The sequence below is a fragment of the Schistocerca piceifrons genome, chromosome 4 (assembly GCF_021461385.2).
Source record: "Schistocerca piceifrons isolate TAMUIC-IGC-003096 chromosome 4, iqSchPice1.1, whole genome shotgun sequence".
Classification (NCBI taxonomy): domain Eukaryota; kingdom Metazoa; phylum Arthropoda; class Insecta; order Orthoptera; family Acrididae; genus Schistocerca; species Schistocerca piceifrons.
The window spans coordinates 74969715-74990080 of NC_060141.1; the positions used below are offsets into that span (position 1 = coordinate 74969715).

Here is a 20366-nt window from a genome sequence, read left to right on the forward strand (position 1 = left end):
TGATAACGAGCAAAGTATGCTTGAAATGCACTGCAATATATTAAATTAAACATCAAATAAATAAGTGTGACTGGTAACAGAAAAAATATCAATTTCGTATCGTGGCTATAGCTATTGTTGTGTGTTTGGCAACCTAAGTGCCAATAATTAGTGCAAAAAGAAAACAACACTACAGCATTCACATACTGCGCTCATTCTCTTATGTTTTTTTTATGATCCCTACAGTATGAATTGTTCACAGAAAACCAGTAAATGTCAGCAATCAATGGCAAATCCTCTGTTACTGCTCTTTTGCTTGTGATTGGTGCCATTTGCTCAGTGTAAACGAAGCTTGAGAATGTCTACTACCATCCTTGGCATGAATAAACAGGATGCCCCTTCATAAAAAAAAAGAAGAAGAAGAAGAAGGAAGAAGAAGAAGAAGGAAATGTGGAGAGACTTGGTAGCTTCTTGTCTGGATAGTCCAATTCTACTGCTATGAGAAGAACTGAGAACTATTACTTTACAATATATCAAGCACTCATTCTTTGAATTCAGTTGAGGAAAGTACCCCTTCAGTGAATAACTTTATTACAGAGTGGTACTCAATTTTTCACATGACCAATAAGGTATCCAAACTACTGTCTTCAGTAAACTTATGCATATTACAGTTGTCAGCAGAGCTATAGTTGCAGCACAGATTTCACATTAAGACATTTGTGACATCACAAAATTAGCGTAATTAAACAATGGAATATCCAGGATGAAATACTAAGCTTAGCATCTGGAGAGAGCAGTCCTGTGTGTGCCAGTTGTTTTGTAAATGTGTGAGGGTTCTACTTCTGAAGAAGAACTTCATTCAAAAGCTGAGAATATTTATAGTGCTCTTTTTCATTGCATTTTTTTAAATATCAGTCAAAAACTTTTTGACCCTCTCTCATAAGTACAGGTAATAGGGAAGGGGGAGGGAAGGGTGGGAGAAGATGCTCATATCAACCCGTTTTATAAGTTATATATCTAAAAACAAAGATGATGTGACTTACCAAATGAAAGTGCTGGCAGGTCGACAGACACACAAACAAACACAAACATACACACAAAATTCAAGCTTTCGCAACAAACTGTTGCCTCATCAGGAAAGAAGGAAGGAGAGGGAAAGACGAAAGGATGTGGGTTTTAAGGGAGAGGGTAAGGAGTCCTTCCAATCCCGGGAGCGGAAAGACTTACCTTAGGGGGAAAAAAGGACGGGTATACACTCGCACACACACACATATCCATCCACACATATACAGACACAAGCATACATATTTAAAGACAAAGAGTTTGGGCAGAGATGTCAGTCGAGGCAGAAGTGCAGGGGCAAAGATGTTGTTGAATGACAGGTGAGGTATGAGTGGCGGCAACTTTAAATTAGCGGAGATTGAGGCCTGGTGGATAACGGGAAGAGAGGATATATTGAAGAGCAAGTTCCCATCTCCGGAGTTCGGATAGGTTGGTGTTAGTGGGAAGTATCCAGATAGCCCAGACGGTGTAACACTGTGCCAAGATGTGCTGGCCGTGCACCAAGGCATGTTTAGCCACAGGGTGATCCTCATTACCAACAAACACTGTCTGCATGTGTCCATTCATGCGAATGGACAGTTTGTTGCTGGTCATTCCCACATAGAATGCGTCACAGTGTAGGCAGGTCAGTTGGTAGATCACGTGGGTGCTTTCAAACGTGGCTCTGCCTTTGATCGTGTACACCTTCCGGGTTACAGGACTGGAGTAGGTGGTGGTGGTGGTGGGAGGGTGCATGGGACAGGTTTTACACTGGGGGCAGTTACAAGGGTAGGAGCCAGAGGGTAGGGAAGGTGGTTTGGGGATTTCATAGGGATGAACTAAGAGGTTACGAAGGTTAGGTGGACGGCGGAAAGACACTCTTGGTGGAGTGGGGAGGATTTCATGAAGGATGGATCTCATTTCAGGGCAGGATTTGAGGAAGTCGTATCCCTGCTGGAGAGCCACATTCAGAATCTGATCCAGTCCCGGAAAGTATCCTGTCACAAGTGGGGCACTTTTGTGGTTCTTCTGTGGGAGGTTCTGGGTTTGAGAGGATGAGGAAGTGGCTCTGGTTATTTGCTTCTGTACCAGGTCGGAAGGGTAGTTGCGCGATGCGAAAGCTGTTGTCAGGTTGTTGGTGTAATGCTTCAGGGATTCCGGACTGGAGCAGATTCGTTTGCCACGAAGACCTAGGCTGTAGGGAAGGGACCGTTTGATGTGGAATGGGTGGCAGCTGTCGTAATGGAGGTTCTGTTGCTTGTTGGTGGGTTTGATGTGGACAGACGTGTGAAGCTGGCCATTGGACAGGTGGAGGTCAACATCAAGGAAAGTGGCATGGGATTTGGAGTAGGACCAGGTGAATCTGATGGAACCAAAGGAGTTGAGGTTGGAGAGGAAATTCTGGAGTTGTTCTTCACTGTGAGTCCAGATCATGAAGATGTCCTCAATAAATCTGTACCAAACTTTGGGTTGGCAGGCCTGTGTAACCAAGAAGGCTTCCTCTAAGCGACCCATGAATAGGTTGGCGTACGAAGGGGCCATCCTGGCACCCATGGCTGTTCCCTTTAATTGTTGGTATGTCTGGCCTTCAAAAGTGAAGAAGTTGTGGGTCAGGATGAAGCTGGCTAAGGGAATGAGGAAAGAGGTTTCAGGTAGGGTGGCAGGTGATCGGCGTGAAAGGAATAAGTTAGTTGAAAATACAGTAAATATTCAAGTTGTTCCTAGCTCTTTGGTTAGAGCTTCCGGGAGGCGCCGAAGACATAACTCCTACCCACAAATGAAATAGAGGTGAATATAATTAGCTCCAAACCAAAAATAACTTACCAGCTACTTCTTGCTCTGTTAGTGCTCTTTCCAGCAATTCAAATGTCACACCATAAGGGAAGAAATTTTTTGTTGCTATAACTTGTCCAAATGAATGGAAAAACTCTAGTACAGTAAGAAAGTCTCCAAAATTTTCGTGTGGTATACAACAGTTTACTTCTATAGGTGATGGCATAACCTGAAAAATAACATAATTAGCAACTTATATGGGAAGTTTTTCTGTCTACTGATATACTTGCAACAGCTAACGTATATTGCATGTAGAAGTAATGACATTAACTATCAGTTATAATCTACCTTCAGATCTTCTAACTCCAAATCCTCTCGACGACGATTCCACTCCTTCACGAATTTCTCAAAGTGTAATTTATCTTCTTTCCTCTTTTCTTTTATTTTCATTCTTTCTTCTAGTTGCCTTTGTTTTTCTTCCAGAGTCTTCTCCTTAAGCTTTGGTCGTCTTTCTTCGTTTAATCTAGGCAGAATTTGAGTAAATTACTTATCACAGATACATAAATAATACAACAGAAACAGTGCCATTTTTGAGGCAGACCTAAAAGTAAGACTGCAGGACTTCTAATTATATGTGACTGGCCCTACATGTCTGTTTGCAAAGGCAATGCATTGACATATGGAGATGCTGCACGAGGAAACAACCATGGCTATCTCACAGCAGCTGTTGGCAAGACCCACTGGGGACAGAAAACCTGTCCTCCTCAAGGATTTTACGAGCCTTGTCAGGACACAGATAGAAACATGACACCAAGTAATGTAAATATAACAGTGACCAGTTTTCATCCTAGTTACCTGCAGATTTTTAAGTCTGAACATTCAGTGTCCAAGAAATACATCAAAAGGACTTGAGAAAGCAATGAGTGGTGCACTGGTGCAGACATTTTTGAACTATCAAACAACAGAAAATCCAGGATAGATTAATCACAATATTATTAAAAGGATAAATTGCTACACATCATATAGTAGAGATACTGAGTTGCAAATATGCACAACAAAAAGATTGCTAAACAAGTAAGCTTTCGGACAAAAGGTCTTCTTCTGAAATAGATAACACACACCTTCACGCAAATGCAACTCACATGCAAGACCACAATCTGAGGCTGCCGAGGCTAGACTGTGAGCAACTACACATGACAGGAAAAGCAATCTGTGTGGTTAGGGTAAGGAGGAAGCTGGGGGCGGTGAACGATAGCAGGGTATGGGTGGGGAGAGGGAGCGATAGCAGATTAGGTTTAGATGTGGGGGACAGTAAAGTGCTGCTCGTGGGTGCATAGAGATACATGGTCGGGAGAGGGAAGGGCAGTGAGGTGCAGCAGACACTATGTTAAAGGCTCGACAGTGGGGGAGGGAGAGAGGGGGGGGGGGGGGGGAAGGAAGGAGAGAAGTAAAGAGAGAGTGGATGTGTTGTCGCAATAGAGGGCTGTGAATGCTGGTGTGGGAGCAGGGAAGAGGATAGGTGGATGAAGGACAATGACTAGGGAAGGTTGAGGCCAGGAGGATTACAGGAATTTTGGATATATTGCAGGGAGAGATCCCACCTGTGCAATTCAGAAAAACTGGTGTCGGTAGGAAGGATCCACATGGCGCAAGCTATGAAGCAATCACTGAAGTGAAGAATGTTGTGTGGTCCAGATGTTTCCAGGGCACAGTTTGTTGGTGGCCATTCATGCAAATATACACCTTGGTTGTCATGCCCACACTGAACTCAGTACAGTGGATGCTGCTTAGCTTGTAGATCACACGACTGGTTTCACAGGTAGCCCTGCTCTTGATGAGACTGATGATACGCTTCTGAACGAACTGGAGCAGGTAGTGGTAGGAGGACGTATGGGAACGGTTTTGCATCTAAGTCTATTACAGGTATATGAAACACGAGACAAGGGGTTGGGAAGCAGGGACAAAATAAAGATGGAAGAGGATGTTGTACAGGATCGGTGCGCAGTGGAATACCACTTTGGGAGGCATGGGAAGGTTGGGCATCCCCCAATTCGGGACATGACTAGAGGTGGTCAAAACCCAGGTGGAAAATGTGACTCAGTTGTTACAGTTCCAGGTACTACTGAGTCACAACGTAAATGCTCCTTTGTAGCTGAACAGTGGGACTTTGTGGGGTGGTGGGTGACTGGAGCTATAATGCATACGAGATGTGTTTCCATACAAGGTTTCGAGAGTAATTTCAGTCTGTGAAGACCTCAGTGAGACCCTTGGTATATTGCGAGAGGGACTGCTCATCCTACAGATGCGACAGCCACGCGTGGCTAAGCTGTATGGAAGGGACTTCTTTTGTTGTGGAATGGATGGCAGCTCATGGTCGGTAGGTTTGAAATGGAGATAGGTACAGATGTAGCCATCTTCGAGATGGAGGGAGAAGTAGAAACCACAAATACTGATTTAGGCTTATCAGACCACGATGCTCTTGTCCTCAAAATTTCCTAGACAACACTGAATGAGATAAAAGCACACTCTATGTATAAAATAACTATCTCTACAGACAATTATGTAAACTTTGTCACATCCTAAGCAATGTGTCCTGGGTGAAAGTGTTGTCCCAGACAAGTACAGATGATCCATATAATTCTCTCTTTTCAATCTTCATACGGTATTTCAAGCCCTGCTTTCCAAAGAATCTATCAAGAATCAGGTCCCATGATAACACACAGGCAAGTTCCTGAATCACATTTGGCATTATAAACTCTTGTATAAATAAAAAAAGATCAACTTTTCACATGAAAACATCCACAAAAACCAAGATTTAGATGTGTTAAGAATTACGAAAGTTAACAATTACAAAAAGGTTTATTAAAAAGTAGTCACTAAAGCATAATTTCTGGCTGTTGACAGCTTAATAAGGCAGTCTACTAAGAATTCAAAAGCTGTCTTGGGAACAGTAAAGACAAACTGGTAAGAGGTGTGAAGAATAGGATGTAATTCTCAAAACAGCACAAAGTTTTGGTATTAAAAAAAGAAAATGTTTCAAATTATATAAACAGTTATGAACAACTTCATTAAGCTCAAAATTCATAAATCAAGAAAACATAGAATGTTCAAAAGTAGCTTGTAGCATGGAGGTGGAACCTATAAACAAACATGAAGTGCTAGAAAGCTTGAGGCAGGAACAAGTGGAGTGCTCCCATCAGTCATAATGAGGACTGCTCCACAGATTCAAAGGTCTTTAGCACAAACTGACAACTTATCTTTTAGTGAAAGAATGTTTCCAGAAACCTTGAAAATATCAAAGTGAAGTCAGTATTTAATAACAGCACCAAGTGGCCAATATCACTCTTTCCGCCATTGTCCAAAATACTAGAAAACATTCTGAAGCACTGGATCAATAAATGCTTCAGCAACCATAAGTTACCAAACAGTAATCAGCATGACTTTCAGGCACATAAAAAAGAAACAACAGTAATGTGCTTCACTGAACAAATAATCTACCCAAAGCATTTATTACTGTCAATCATCGCATCCTTTTAGAAAAATTGGAATCACTAGATATTCAATGGTCTGGCAAAAAGTGATTTGAGGCACACATACAAAACCAAACACAGATTACAGGACTAATGTCATCTTATTTCAATAACAAAATCAGTTTAGTTTCAGATGCAAAAAATGGAAATGTATGTACCCCGAGGCAGTATTGTAAGACTCAGAATTTTTCTTCACTACACAAATGATATGTGCACCCCAAATAGTGCAGCCAATGCATGCTATTCACACAAGACACTACTGTGATAAGTGTACCAAAGCATTTTCTCCATACACCTACTGATAAAGTCCTTGAGCATATCTGCTCTTGGTTAAATGCAAACAGATTGACATTAAATGTAAATAAAACAAATTATATGCAATTTGAGGAAGAACATCAAAATGTAAACCTAGATCTGGTATTTTTTGACAAACCCATGGACAGAGTAACAGGTCAAAATTGCTGGGGATTCATGTTGACGAAAACTTAAATTTTAATGACCATGTGATAAAACCTGTGTAGTAACTCAACTCTGTTTGTTTTGCTCTAAGAATTATCATAAACATTTACAGCTCTGAAGGGGCCAGGATGGCATACAGTGGTTTATTTTTAGTCTCTTGCAACATACGGAATAATATTTTGGTGTTCACCACTTGCTGTCTAAAACAATCTTTTTAGTAACAGAAGAAGGCTATTCGAATAACACACATCCCTCCACAGACACTGCTAACCTATATTCAGAAAGCTTAAAATACTAACAATACCTTCACTGTACACAGGGTCCACCTTTAAGTGTTTCCAACAAGCGCAGGCTTCCATAATTACAATATCCAAAGTAGCATGTACCCCACACACAGTGAACGAACACAAAGACATGAGAGCAATCTCAGTATTAAACTTTGCAACAGACTGTCAGCGTGCATCAGATAGTTGCAAGATGAAAATAAATTTACAGCAAAATTTTTAAAAATAGTCTTCTGGAACAATCCTTTACTCAGTAAGTGACTGTGCTGACAGGTAACAATTTTTGTGGTATTGTTTGTATTAGCCAAAACTGAAAATACAGTCTTTTGAATCTTGACATTTTCATAACATTTCCAAGTATGTCAGAAATCTGTTGTCTTATGTAAAACCTTTACTGAATCATTACTGTGAAAAAAGGAAAGGCCTATGAAGATTGGTTGGTTGAATTATTAAAGGAACCAAAATACTAGGACGTCAGTCCTTTTTCCTCTTACAAACAGGTCTGCATGACTGTAGATGAAATAGCTTACCACACAACACACAGGGGGAGAAAACCTCAAGGTCTACGAAAGATCAATGAAGGTGAAGGCGAGATAAGAGACAAAAAGAGGAAATGGAGGAAGAAAGTCAGGTTAGGTGCTCCGTCTATGGAGCAGCCGGAAGCCTCCAGAGAGCAAAGTACAATCAGCCGACATACTTTCACCAGCCCTCGCCACATACCAGAGGTACTCCGTTCAGAAACTGCCTAGGAAATACTAGCAACACGGACAGGGCAAGAGAAGCACAGAGGGACAACAGAAGACAAGTCTAACAGACCAGGTGAGAGGGGGGAAGAAGAGTAAAAGAGCAGGTTGGGTTAGGACCGGGCTGGACCACCAAGCCCAGATGACCATAGCCCAGCCTGAGCAGATGAGGCAGCAGTGTTCTGCCAAACCCTCGATGGGTCCCTTCACAGATTAAATGTAGAACTAAATCAGCCACTGAGGCATTGTCTCCTAATACCAAGGGTAGTGAGCCACGAATATTAAGAGTCCACTGCAGGGCAGTGAAGTTGGAACAATCTAGCAAAATGTGGACCACCGTCAAAAGGGAACCACAAAGACAGTGGGTTGGGTCCTCGCAGCAGAGGAGATGAGCATGAGTCAGCCAGGTATGGCCGATGGCCAGGAAAGGACAGTAGAGTCAATTTGTGTCTGCATCACAAAGTTGTTCTTGATTGAAAAAGTCAGTTTACAAGCCTAATTCTCGTCATTTGCAGGAGGTGTTACTGATTTGTTTCAATATGAAGAAAACAGCGGCCGAGTCTCATCGAATGCTCTCAAGTACATACAGTAAGGACGCTATTAGTGAAAGAATGTGTCTTGAGTGGTTTCAACACATCAAGAACGGTGATTTTAACATCGTAGACCGGCATAGTGGTGGAAGAGAGAATATTTTTGAAGACTGAGAGTTGGAGACATGGCTGAGTGAAGACTCGCTTCAAACTCGAGAATTGGCACGATTAGTGGGAGTGACACAGCAAGCCATTTCAAAACGCCTCAAGGCTATGGGCACGATTCAGAAAGAAGGAACTTGGGTCCCGTGTGAGCTGAAACCAAGAGACATTGAACGCCGTTTGTGTGTTTGTGAACAGTTGCTTCATAGGCAAAAATGGAAGGGATTTCTGCATCACATTGTCACCTGGGACGAAAAATGGGTTCATTATGATAACCCTGAATGCAAAATATCATGGGGATATCCCGGCCATACTTCCACGCTGACAGCCAAACCAAATATTCACGGCTCCGAGATCATGCTCTTGCGTTTGGTGGGACCAGCTCGGTGTCGGGTACTACGAGGCGTTAAAACCAAGTGAAACAATCACAGGTGCTCGTTATCGAACGCAATTAATGCATCTGAGCAGAGCATTAAAAGACAAATGGCCACAATACAGCGAGAGACACGATAAAGCGATTTTGCAGCACGACAAAACTTGACCCCACGTTGCAAAAGACAACAAAACGTACTTGGAAACGTTAAAATGGGAAGTCCTACCCCACCCGCCGTATTCTCCGGACATTGCTCCCTCCGACTATCACCTGTTAAGATCAATGGCGCATGGCCTGGCTGACCAACACTTCCAATCTCATGAAGGAGTCACAAATTGGATCAATTCGTGGATCGCTTCAAAAGATGAACAATTTTTTCGATGTGGGATTCGTACACTGCCCAAAAGTTGGGAGAAAGTAGTGGCCAGTGATGGAAAATACTTTGAATGATATACGTGTAGCCAATTTGTTTCACTAAGGCCTCAAATGGCAGAAGCAAAGTTGTACACCTTGCAGCTTCAAAATTGCCTCAATAGTGACATTTTTCAAAAAACCCTTCATCCCCTTCCGGTTGAAATTTCGAAACATCGCCTATGGTATAAAATTCACACCTTCTTGAAATTTTAAGTTTCTATCCTTAGTGGTTTGGGCTGGGCAATGATGAGTTAGTCAGTCAGTCAGTCAGTCAGTCAGGACATTGCCTTTCATTACAGACACGACGAGGAAAGCATTCTAATACATACTTGGGTAGATTTGTGGTGATACCGAAAATCAAGATTACAAACACATTGTGTGACTTCAGATAAATTCAGCAAAGGCGACACATGTTAATTGATTCATTTCTCCAAACAACATTGTAACCAATTCCTTTGACAGGAGTGTGTCAGAGTTGGATTAGTGTTGTGTCACATGCCCTGTGTCTGCTGTTTAAACTGTTTCCACTGCTGATATTTATAATGCCATTGTCAAACCACAAAATGCTCTGTTATTGTGAACAATGTTTTACATTACGGCACCATAGGTGACACAGCAAATGTTGTCAGTTCTAGTGGAGCACAAAAATGCTTTATTAAAAGAAGGAAAAGTACATTTAACATTTGTGAGTAGAAGGGCAGTAAACACAAGGCACTAAGGATAGCAAATGCCCTTATCTGTTGAGGAGAAAGAGTCCTGTTCCTGGAAAAGTGCCTGGTGACGAGGTGAATGCGCTGTTGCAAACTGCTACTTGTAATTAAAAATAGTTTCTCACAGTTTACATCGCCAAAAAGGTGTGTGTGTGTGTGTGTGTGTGTGTGTGTGTGTGTACAGCTGAAGATGGACATCTAAAATGGTTTTAGCATGAATGAAAATGGTGTCATAAGAACAATCAATACACAATTTTTCCTCTTTACTTAATTATTTAGGGACCTGGAAACATGGCATCTATTTCTGGGAAAATTTACACCTCTTTTGGTGAAATTCCATCTTCTTCTTCTTCTTCTTTTTAGACTAAGCATAGCACTTTGAAATCTATTGTTAAAGAAGTTGTGATTTTTGGGCTTTTTCAAATTTTTGCAAAAGCAAACAATCGAGTAAACATGTTTTTTTTTTAACTGTCTTTACTCGTTTCCTCATTTTGGTTCTATTTAAGCTTTCAACCAACTCCATGCCTATGATTTAAGGTGTTTCTCAACATTATATTTCTTTCCCCACACAATTCAAAAAATACAAACCTGCAAAGTATTTATTTTAACCTTTCATGGGTATTCGTAGCCATGCAACCCATACCTGACAACACTACAGATAGAACAAGTAAGATACTTAGGGGATCAGAAGTTGAACCGAAAATGACTATTTGCACGTTAGGAGAACAACTTGGTAGAAATACATTAACAGATTTTGTTTTCTGTTGCACTATAGTACAGAGTGCAGGCACTGTGTACTGCCAGTCTGCCATGAGTGTTACCAACTAGAATTTTGATCAAAAGAGGTGAGAAGAGTGGTGTGGGGAAATAAGCTTTCCCACAGCCTACACCTATGTTCTGTGATTTTGCAAAGGCAGAACTTGACATGTGGTCATAGGGATTGCTGATCCCTTCTGGTGTTTTGGTAGCCATAATCGAACTCTGCTATAGACCAGGATTCGATTCTTTACTCATTTCATTTCAAAATGAGGAAAGAAAACAGTTAGCAATGCACACTACAAAGCATTCATTAATGGCTACTGGGCAATTGTCTGCTGATCTTGGCAGTGTCGTAAATGAGGCTGTTCAGGGCCCAACCTCTGCCAGTATTCAACACAATCACAATTCAAAACATCAAACACCTAAAACTGCAGTGCTGAAGTGTCCACATTATACCAATCTTTGAGCTTTCGCTAGCAGATAAATGTGAGATTTTCTTTGTTCTCAGATGCTGGGTCCAACAGTTGTACAAAACTGGAACTATTTTCAACACAAAGGTCAAGAAATAAGGAAAATATTTCCTGCCCTCAGTTCACTGGTTTTGTGGTACTGTAATGAATGGCACTGTCAGTATACATCAGGTTCCATTGATACTATCATGTAGATAAAACTTCAGGTATAAGAAATACCTGGCACAGCAACAAAAAGAAACATTTCCTTGTATCTGAACTATTTTCCAACTACTTTTTGAGTAATTGGGCTACATTAAATACATTTATCTGCATATATATGAGTACACTGATACCTATCAAGAAATGAAAGTTGTCCATCTCCCCTAGGGTAAAAACCTGTCATAATGTTTGTCCAACTTGATTCATCAGTCCTTGAACACAGATAATTTGTAACACACAAAAACAACACCCTTCACATTGCAGACCATTTTACAATATCAAGGGTGTATAATAAAGGTATAAAAGACAGTTTTGTAATTTGTTTATTATTTTATTGGGAAAAAAATCATGAATATTGGTTCAAAGTCGAGCATCTCTCTGGTCTATCACCTTAAACAATGAAACACTTATTTTTGTCTAGTATTGTGGTAGTTTAATAACAGTAAATACCATTAAGGAAGAAAGGTACTGGCATGTGTGTAAGAATTCCTGAGTCTTGAACAGGCTTCTGCTAGATGTGTGGCTATTTGTTTTATACAACACACTTGGCACTTTCCTTCGCTAAATAAATATGTTACTTTACAACAACGGAGAGCAAAAAAATATGCAAAATAAGTTGGTTACTTGGCCTTAAAGTCGACACTGTGAGGAACACTTCGGAAAGTAAAATACATCAATCTCAGTTTCCTAATTACTTTATCAGTAAGTTGTCTTAATTTTTAACTGAAACTTGTTACTGTCAACAGTATATATCCTGCGTAATGACTTTTAATGTTTAATGTTTCACATCACATTTTTGTTTACTTTGCTATGTGCATGGAATGCTTGTGATATCCAACATGTATACATACCTCGACTGTGAATATTTAAGATTCCTCTTCATCCTATGTTTGTCGAACAATTTATTGTTTCTCATGTTTCCAACACTCCTATATTTATCCTTCACCTTCTTAGCCATCTGGTGATTTGGAGACCTGTGAATTGGTTCTATCAACTTCTTTGGGGATTTTTTCACAGGTGAAAACTGATCTGCATCTGCAGACTGGATGGGCATCTGTTTCTTCGGAGACTTCTCCACTTTTGAATGTGATGTCAAATACTTTTGTATATTTTCTTGTCTCTTTTCTTTCTTTACAAATGGGTCTTGCTTTTTAATATTATTTTTTATTGGACTTAACATGTTTTTCTTTACTCTCCTCGATATCTGGAATGCTGGTGGCGGTCCATCAAAAATACTATGGAATTTCACTCTAAATAAACCAAATTTCTGTACAGCAGCAGCCTGGTAAAAATTATAAAAAGACATTGATACAACATTAATAAAGAATGTGTGGCCATACTTCCACATGGATATAGAGATAAACAAAGTAACATTTTTAAGAAGGTATTATATCTTAACATTAACCCCTATTTGATAAAAATAAATTCTTGTTTATGTCTAGTAATGTTTTCATTAACTCCAATAAAAAACATTGTAACATACTTTGCTTGCACAGGTAAAATTTCCCATGTAAACATGAAATTTCTCACTAATTGCTTGGGTGAGCACTTGTGACCGGTTAAAATTGTGTGCCAGAGTCAGACGCTGATCAGGAGAGTTTCACAGCCAATGCTCTTCCATCTTAGATAGTCAAGAACATTTGCTCAAAGCTACCACCTGATCTCTACTATACAACCACCACCACCACCACCACCACCACCACCACCACCACCACCACATCTCCTTTTTCTTCATCCAGTAAAAGACAACTTGCACCCAAACCTCTAGATGTCAGAACTCAGATCGGTACTAAACTTTGTGTGTTGATAGAGTATCTAGTAAAACACCGATTTAGTTCATCCTGGGCGCTGTCATCAAACAGAACATGCATAAATGGTTATTAAAAGTAACACCAGAACTGCGGAGCACAGGAAAAGCATATCGGTGAGCTCTGAATGCAAACCTCTCTTGTAGATGAGTTGATAGAGTGTCAGGCTGTCTTACTAAAGACCAAGAGTAAAAAAAAGAACTGGTGGCTATGTTTTTTTAACAGTTTACGCATGAAATAGTTGTATGGGAGAACATTTTTCTGACGTGTAAAAGAATGTTTCAGCTTGTAGCAAAGTTCTTTTGGCAGTCTGCTTTCGCTTCATTAGTTGAAAGTCGCAAGCCTATACTGTATATTTGTATAGATAACACCACACCTATCTAAACAAATGTAAGAACTAGCTTTGTTACTTTCAACTGACGAAGTGAAAGCAGACCGCGAAAAGAACAGTGCTACAAACTCCGAAATGTCCTTTTACATGTCAGAAAACTGTTCTCCCATGTAACATTTTCACGCGTAAACTGTTTTAAAAAAAACAGCCCGCCACCAGTCTGTTTCGAACTAAGGATGTTTACTACAATGGGCTGACATTTTACCAACTCACCTACCATAGATGTTCGCATTCTGATCTCACAGATTCGTTTTTCTTATACTCTGTAGTTCTGGTGTTACTTTTAATTACCGTTTACATATCTTTTATTGAATGACAGCACACAGCACGAACTAAATTGGTATTTCGGTAGAAATTCTATCGACACACAACATTTGGTACCAATCTGTGTGTCTGACATCTGAAGGTTTGGGTATTGGAGAAGAGTTCCATTAAGTTTAACATCACACATTAGCACAGTATTCACAGAGTTGAGCATACTGTATATAAGATTAGGACAAAGAATCACTATCTGACAGAACTATATGTTAATAGATATAATGTGGAGCTGCATTCACATCATTACACAAGCAAAAAATCACTCACCTGCAGACGAATGATGAGTGGTATATATGCACGCTGAAAGGATCAGAAACTAACTACCTCTGTCCTTGCCCACATCCTTCGTAATTTCATGCTTCAAACTATGCCATTGGTCCTTGAATTTGTATTCTGTTATAAATCCAAACAATTTTAACACCTCCTCTATGATGATAAAGAATCAAGACCTGTTCCATATACACTTTTGTAAGCTTACTATTAAGAGTCAAGTAACAGGAACAGCTAATCCAATGCAGTGCCATGTGCGATGATGTTACAGTGCTCTCCAGTCCAAAGACTGGTTTGATGTAGTTCTCCATGCTAGTCCATCCTGTGCAAACCTTTTCATCTCTACATAACTACTACAAAAAAACATTCATTTTAACATTCTTACTGTACTCAAGCCCTGGTTTCCCTCTACAATTTTAAAGCCTCCCCTCCAATGTTTCCATCACCAAAGTGACAATTCCTTAGTGTGTGATGTGTCCTTTACTAACTCTCTTCTTATAGTACCGCTGTGCTACAAATTTCTTTTTCCCCAAATTCGATTCTGTACCTCCTCATTAGTTAATCAATGTGATCATCTAATGCTCAACATTCTTCTGTAGTATGACATATGAAAATACTTACATCCTCTTCTTGTCTGAACTGTTTGTTTATCATTCACATTTCACTTCCTTAATAGGTTTACTCCAAACGAATGCCATTAGAAAAATAGTTGTGAACACTTAAACTGACGTTCTGTGTTAACAATTATCTCTTTTTCAGAAAAGTTTTTCTTGCTATTGCTAGTCTGCAGTTTATATTGTCCCTCAGCTAACGTAAGTTATTTTACTGCTCAAATAGCAAAACTCACATATTTCTTTTGACATCTTACTTCCTAATCTAACTCTCTAAGAATCACCTGATTTCATTTGTTACTTTCCATTACCCTCGATTTTTTTTTGTTGGTATTCAACTTATAATCTATTTTCAAGACATTATCCATTCCGCTCAACTGATCTTCGTATTTGTTTGCCAGCTCTGAATTACAATGGCGCAGACAAACCACAACATTTTTACTTTTTCTCCCTGAACTTTAATTTCCTTTCCCAATTTATCTTTGGTTTGCTCTTCTGATTGCTAAATGCAGAGTGTAAATAACATTTGGGATAGGACACAACCTTGTTTTTCTTACTTCTCAGCTGGTACTTCCCTTTCATATTCATTGACGCTTGTTCTGTCTGTCTTGACTGGTTTGTCTACAAATGGTACATAAATTTTCATTTGCTGTATTTTATCCTTTCTACCTTCAGAAAGAGTGCATTACAGTCATAATTATCAAATACTTTCTCTAAACCAGCAAATACTTCTGGAAACTAAACTCATCTTTCACAATATCAACTTCTATCAGCTTTTCATTTTTTCTGTGAATAATCCAGGCCCATATTTTGTGAACAGCTCTTCACAAATTGATAGTAATATTCACAATTGTCAACACCTGTCTGTCTTCTTTGGAGCAGGAATTACTACATTCTTTTTGAAGTCTGGGGATATTTCACTTGTCTCATTTCTTGCATTCCAGGTGGAATAGTTTTTTCTTGGTTGATACAACAATTATAAATTCACAGGTAAGGTTGTTCACTCCAGGTACCTCACTCTGTCAAATTCTTTTATCAGTAACTATATCTACATCCATACTCAGCAAATGTAGTACATTCCCAGAGTCTTCATTTAATGCTAGTTCTTGAAACTTTGTTAGTAGACTTCCAGGGGATAGTTTACATCTACCTTCAAGAGTTTGTCTCTTCAGTTTCTTGAGCATCACTGAATCCCTCTCCCATGGATACAACAAACCAGTAACCATTCATGCCACTCTTCTCTCTGTACATTCAATATCTGCTGCAGTCTCAATTGGTATGGGTCCCACACTCTTGAGCAAAATTCTAAAACTGGTTGCACGAGTGATTTGGAAGTAGTTTCCTTTGTAAACTGACCGCACTTCCCCTGTATTCTACCAATAAACTGAAGTCTTCCACCTGCTTTACCCATGGGTGAGCCTATGTGATCATTCCATTTCATACACCTAGAAAGTGTTACACCCAGGTATTTGTACGAGTTGGTCAATTCCAGCTGTGACTCACTGATATTGTAGTCCCAGGATACTACATTCTTTCATTTTGTTAAGTGCACAATTTTACATTTCAGAACATCTAAAGCAAGTTGCCAATCTTTGCACCACTTTCAAATCTTATCAATTTCAGACTGAATATTTATGCAGCTTCTTTCACACTGTACTTCATCATAGGTAACTGCATCACCTAATTTACAAGTTACAAGTTTACGTGCCAAGTAGCTCCACAGATGATGATGGTGGTGATGGTGATGATGATGATGATGATGATGATGATGACATCAAAGTAATGTATGATGAGATAAGAGAAAGTATTCAGATCATTAAGTATGAATAAAATTTAAATAATTAATTCTGATTTTGGGGAGAGACTGCAATTTGACAGGAGGAAAAGAATGGGGAGTGGAGGAACATGCAATAGGAGAGAGGTATCTTAGTAGAGTACACATGGTGTGATTTAAGTATTATGAAAGAGGCTTATATATGTGGAAGAGCCAAAGAGACACTAGAATACATAATGGTAAGAAATATTTCAAAACCAGGTTTACAACTGCAAAACTTTTCCAAGAATAGATGTGGTCTCAGACTACTGGTTATCAATTGCAGATTAAAACTGAAGATATTGCAGAAAAGTAGTAAATTAAAGAGAAGAAACATAGATAACCTAAAAGACCAAGAGATTGTTGATAGTTTCAAAGATAGCATTAGGAGACAACTGAGAAAAAAGGGGAAAGGACTATTGTCAAAGACAAATGAATATAAACAAACGAAACAGTAAAAGTAGCAGGGGATCAAATAGGCAAGAAGACAAGGTCCAGAAGAAATCCTTGGACGACATTGCTACTGTCGTCGTCTTCAGTCTGAAGGTTTGATGCAGTTCTCCACGCTAGTCTATCCTGTGCAAAGCCTCTTCCTCTCTACTTAACTACTGCAAACTAACTATTTGAATATGCGTATTGTATCTCGAGTCTCCCTCTACAGTGTTTACCCCCTAACTTACTTCCATTACCAAACTGACAACTCCTTTTCCCCCCAATTTGATACAGTACCACCTCATTAGTTATTCGATCTCCCAATCTAATCTTCAGCATTCTCCTGTAGCACCATGTACATGTAGTAGTAGTAGTAGTAGTAGTAGTAGTAAAAAAGGGATAAGGTAGAAAATTTTAGACCTATTTCCATGCCATCGAAGTTTGTGAATGTTATTGAAAAATCTCTCTCTCTCTCTCTCTCTCTCTCTCTCTCTGTCTGTGCATGTGTGTGTGTGTGTGTGTGTGTGTGTGTGTGTGTGTGTGTGTGTGTGTGTGTGTGTGTGCGCGCGCGCGCGCGCGCGTTTGTTTGTTCTATAGCAGTTGAATAAAATTAACAATAATTTTCATCATCATAGCTGACAGTCATATGTAGACCTAAAGAAGGACAACTCACCAAATATTAGTAGCAATGAGTTGTCAATAGGCACACAAAATGTCGGGACTTCAGTTTGGCAGGTAAATGGGAGTGGGGCATTGTGGCAGGTAAAGGAAGAAACAGGCAGAAAAAGGGAGGGAATGTTGGGGAAGGGTGGTTGACAGTTCAGAGGGGGAGGATGCCAGTATGTGAGAGCAAGAGGTCACAGGTGCATGGCAGAGGAATATGTCACAAAGGTTCCAACCCCAGTGAGCTCATGCGGTGCACGACGACTATCTTTGGTGTGACGTCACAGGTGTCAGACTGCTATTCACATCACTCTCCAGTTTTTTTAAAAATAGTTTTAGGTTTCAAACACTATTTTAATAATTGTTTTTGGTAATACTTGCTATAAAGGTAATTTTTTAGTGGACTTTAACTATCTTGTACTGTTACCGATTTGAGTACATTGCTATATGAGAGTGCTTTTCCCAGTATGTTTCTCAGCTTTGTTTACATTTCGTGGTGAGCAATTGCGAGGTTGGAACGGATCTGAAGGCTAAGTACTATTAAATTTGGTTGTGTATTGTACTGACTTATTAATTTTAGTACGAAATAACTGTAGAAGAAACTATCGGAAAAGTTCGCTCACTGTGAAAGGTTAAATTTCAAATAAATAATTGTGTGAAGTGTTCATTGTGGTAATATTAGTGGTGAAGTAATGTGTCAATAGTAGTAATTACATTCTTTCTAGAGAGTAAAATTTGAAATCACTGTAGTTAGTTAATAAAACTGTTTTACTGCAGTAGCATAAATTATGTGGAGAAGGGGGCTAGGGAATGGGAATTGGCAACTCGTAAAAAAAGCTGCTAGGAGGAGGATATATTCAGACTGTTTCACTTGGTATATCTCCAACAGATTTGACCAACTGTCAAGAGTTTGGAGGAGAGAAGCCTCTTGTAGCTGTAGGTGTACGGAATACGCAGCAGACTTCAACAGTTAAGAAACCCAAGTCAGTTTAACTTCGAACAGAATGAAGAAGGTGTTGCTGTTAGGTAGTTATCATGTCAGGGGTCCAAGTCAACAGTTGCAGGAAGCATTGGGGGTGTGAGAACCAAGTGACCATCAGTGTGAGCCTAGTGCAGAGTTGTCTCGGGGGCTTCATAACATATGGGGGTTATGTAAGAATTTATGAAAGAGGATCAGACAGTGATTGTGGGTGGAGCTGGGAACTGTCTTTACAGAAGTATGACATAGATGGTAAACCTGGAATGGGATAGCTACTCAAACTGGTGGCACAAATCTGCACCTTGAACAGCTGTCCCAGAGTCATGATCAGCCTCATCTTAATACCACTGTTGGATTATTTAACATGGGGCTTGAGATGGCACTGATGATGAAGGGCATAGCTCACTTTGCGAGATTCCAGTTGAATTTATAAATTGTTCAAACTTCACTATGCATGATCTGAATCTCAATGGATATGTGAAGGGGAGGTTTGCAAAGCTAATAGGTAACAGTGTAGGAGTGGAGGATCACTAACGGAAAAATTCCTAGCTACTAAACTGCTTGTCGATGTTAACTCCGTCATTATTGGTAATCACAGCAGTACTTAAGCAAAGTGACTATTCAGAGGCTTCCTACACAGTGATAGAGATTAGCTGGCTATTTTTACAAGAAGCTCTTTGTAGAGTGGAGAGTGGCAATATATGTGAAAGACGGTATTCCATTTGAATCTCTTGATGCATCAAAGGCCTACAAATGACGGATCATTAAATTTTATGCAAGGATAGCTGAATTTAGTGGAACTACACTTTTAATTATTATTAATTATAGTTATCTACAGCTGTCATAACTGATTCCAGGAGGCTTCTGTTCAGACTAGATAGAATTCTTGGTTCACTTTACAGAAAGTACCAAAAATTAGTTGTGTGTGTTTTAATATCAATGTTAAAAGTGATTTGCAATTAAACGAATGCTGGAAGGTCTAAATTCATGTCATCTGATACAGACTGTTTTCTGTATTGTAAAAGTGCACTGGAATAGTAGCCCAACTATAGAAAACATTTCTGTTCATTCTTCATTACTAGAGACATACACTGTTAGTAAAAGGGTAAATGGCCTTTCAGACCAGGATGTGCAAATTTTAATGTTAAAAGAAATTTTTTCACAAACACATTAAATATAATTACAATCTATTTAGAAATGTTAATCCAGTAGCAACAGAGATTTTTTAAACCTCATTAAAGAGCAAGACTGGCAGGAAATTTACAGAGCAGCTAACAAATGATACATATAAAACTTTTCACAACATATTTCTCTTTCTCTTTCAAAGTTACTTTTCATTATAATGTTGAAAACAGGGTACTGACACTAACAGGCAACCTGGATGACTGATTAATTGGATAAGGACATCACGTAGGACAAAGTGGGAACTATATCAGAATATTAGGGATAGCAGAAATCCAGCTGCAGTAGTCCATTACAAACAGTACTGTTAGGTTCTTAAAAATGTCATTAGAAAGGATAAAAATAAAACCATATAGTCAGCCATGAAGAAAGTGGCTAGCCAGCAGGTTGAACATACAAATTCAATACATGTAAAGATGTTTTTGCTACTGATAAGTCAGATACACATACCGTATTTAACAATCATTTTCT

At 39.4% G+C, this 20366-nt stretch overlaps 1 protein-coding gene across 1 annotated transcript in view; it reads right to left on the minus strand.

The window, feature by feature from the left end:
* The window catches only part of LOC124794804 (bromodomain adjacent to zinc finger domain protein 1A), a 148530-nt gene that overhangs the window by 113053 nt on the left and 15111 nt on the right, over positions 1-20366 (minus strand). Inside the window, 3 exon segments of the mRNA XM_047258460.1 lie at positions 2845-3022; positions 3142-3316; positions 12280-12710. Of these exon segments, the coding sequence (XP_047114416.1) occupies positions 2845-3022; positions 3142-3316; positions 12280-12710 (784 nt within the window).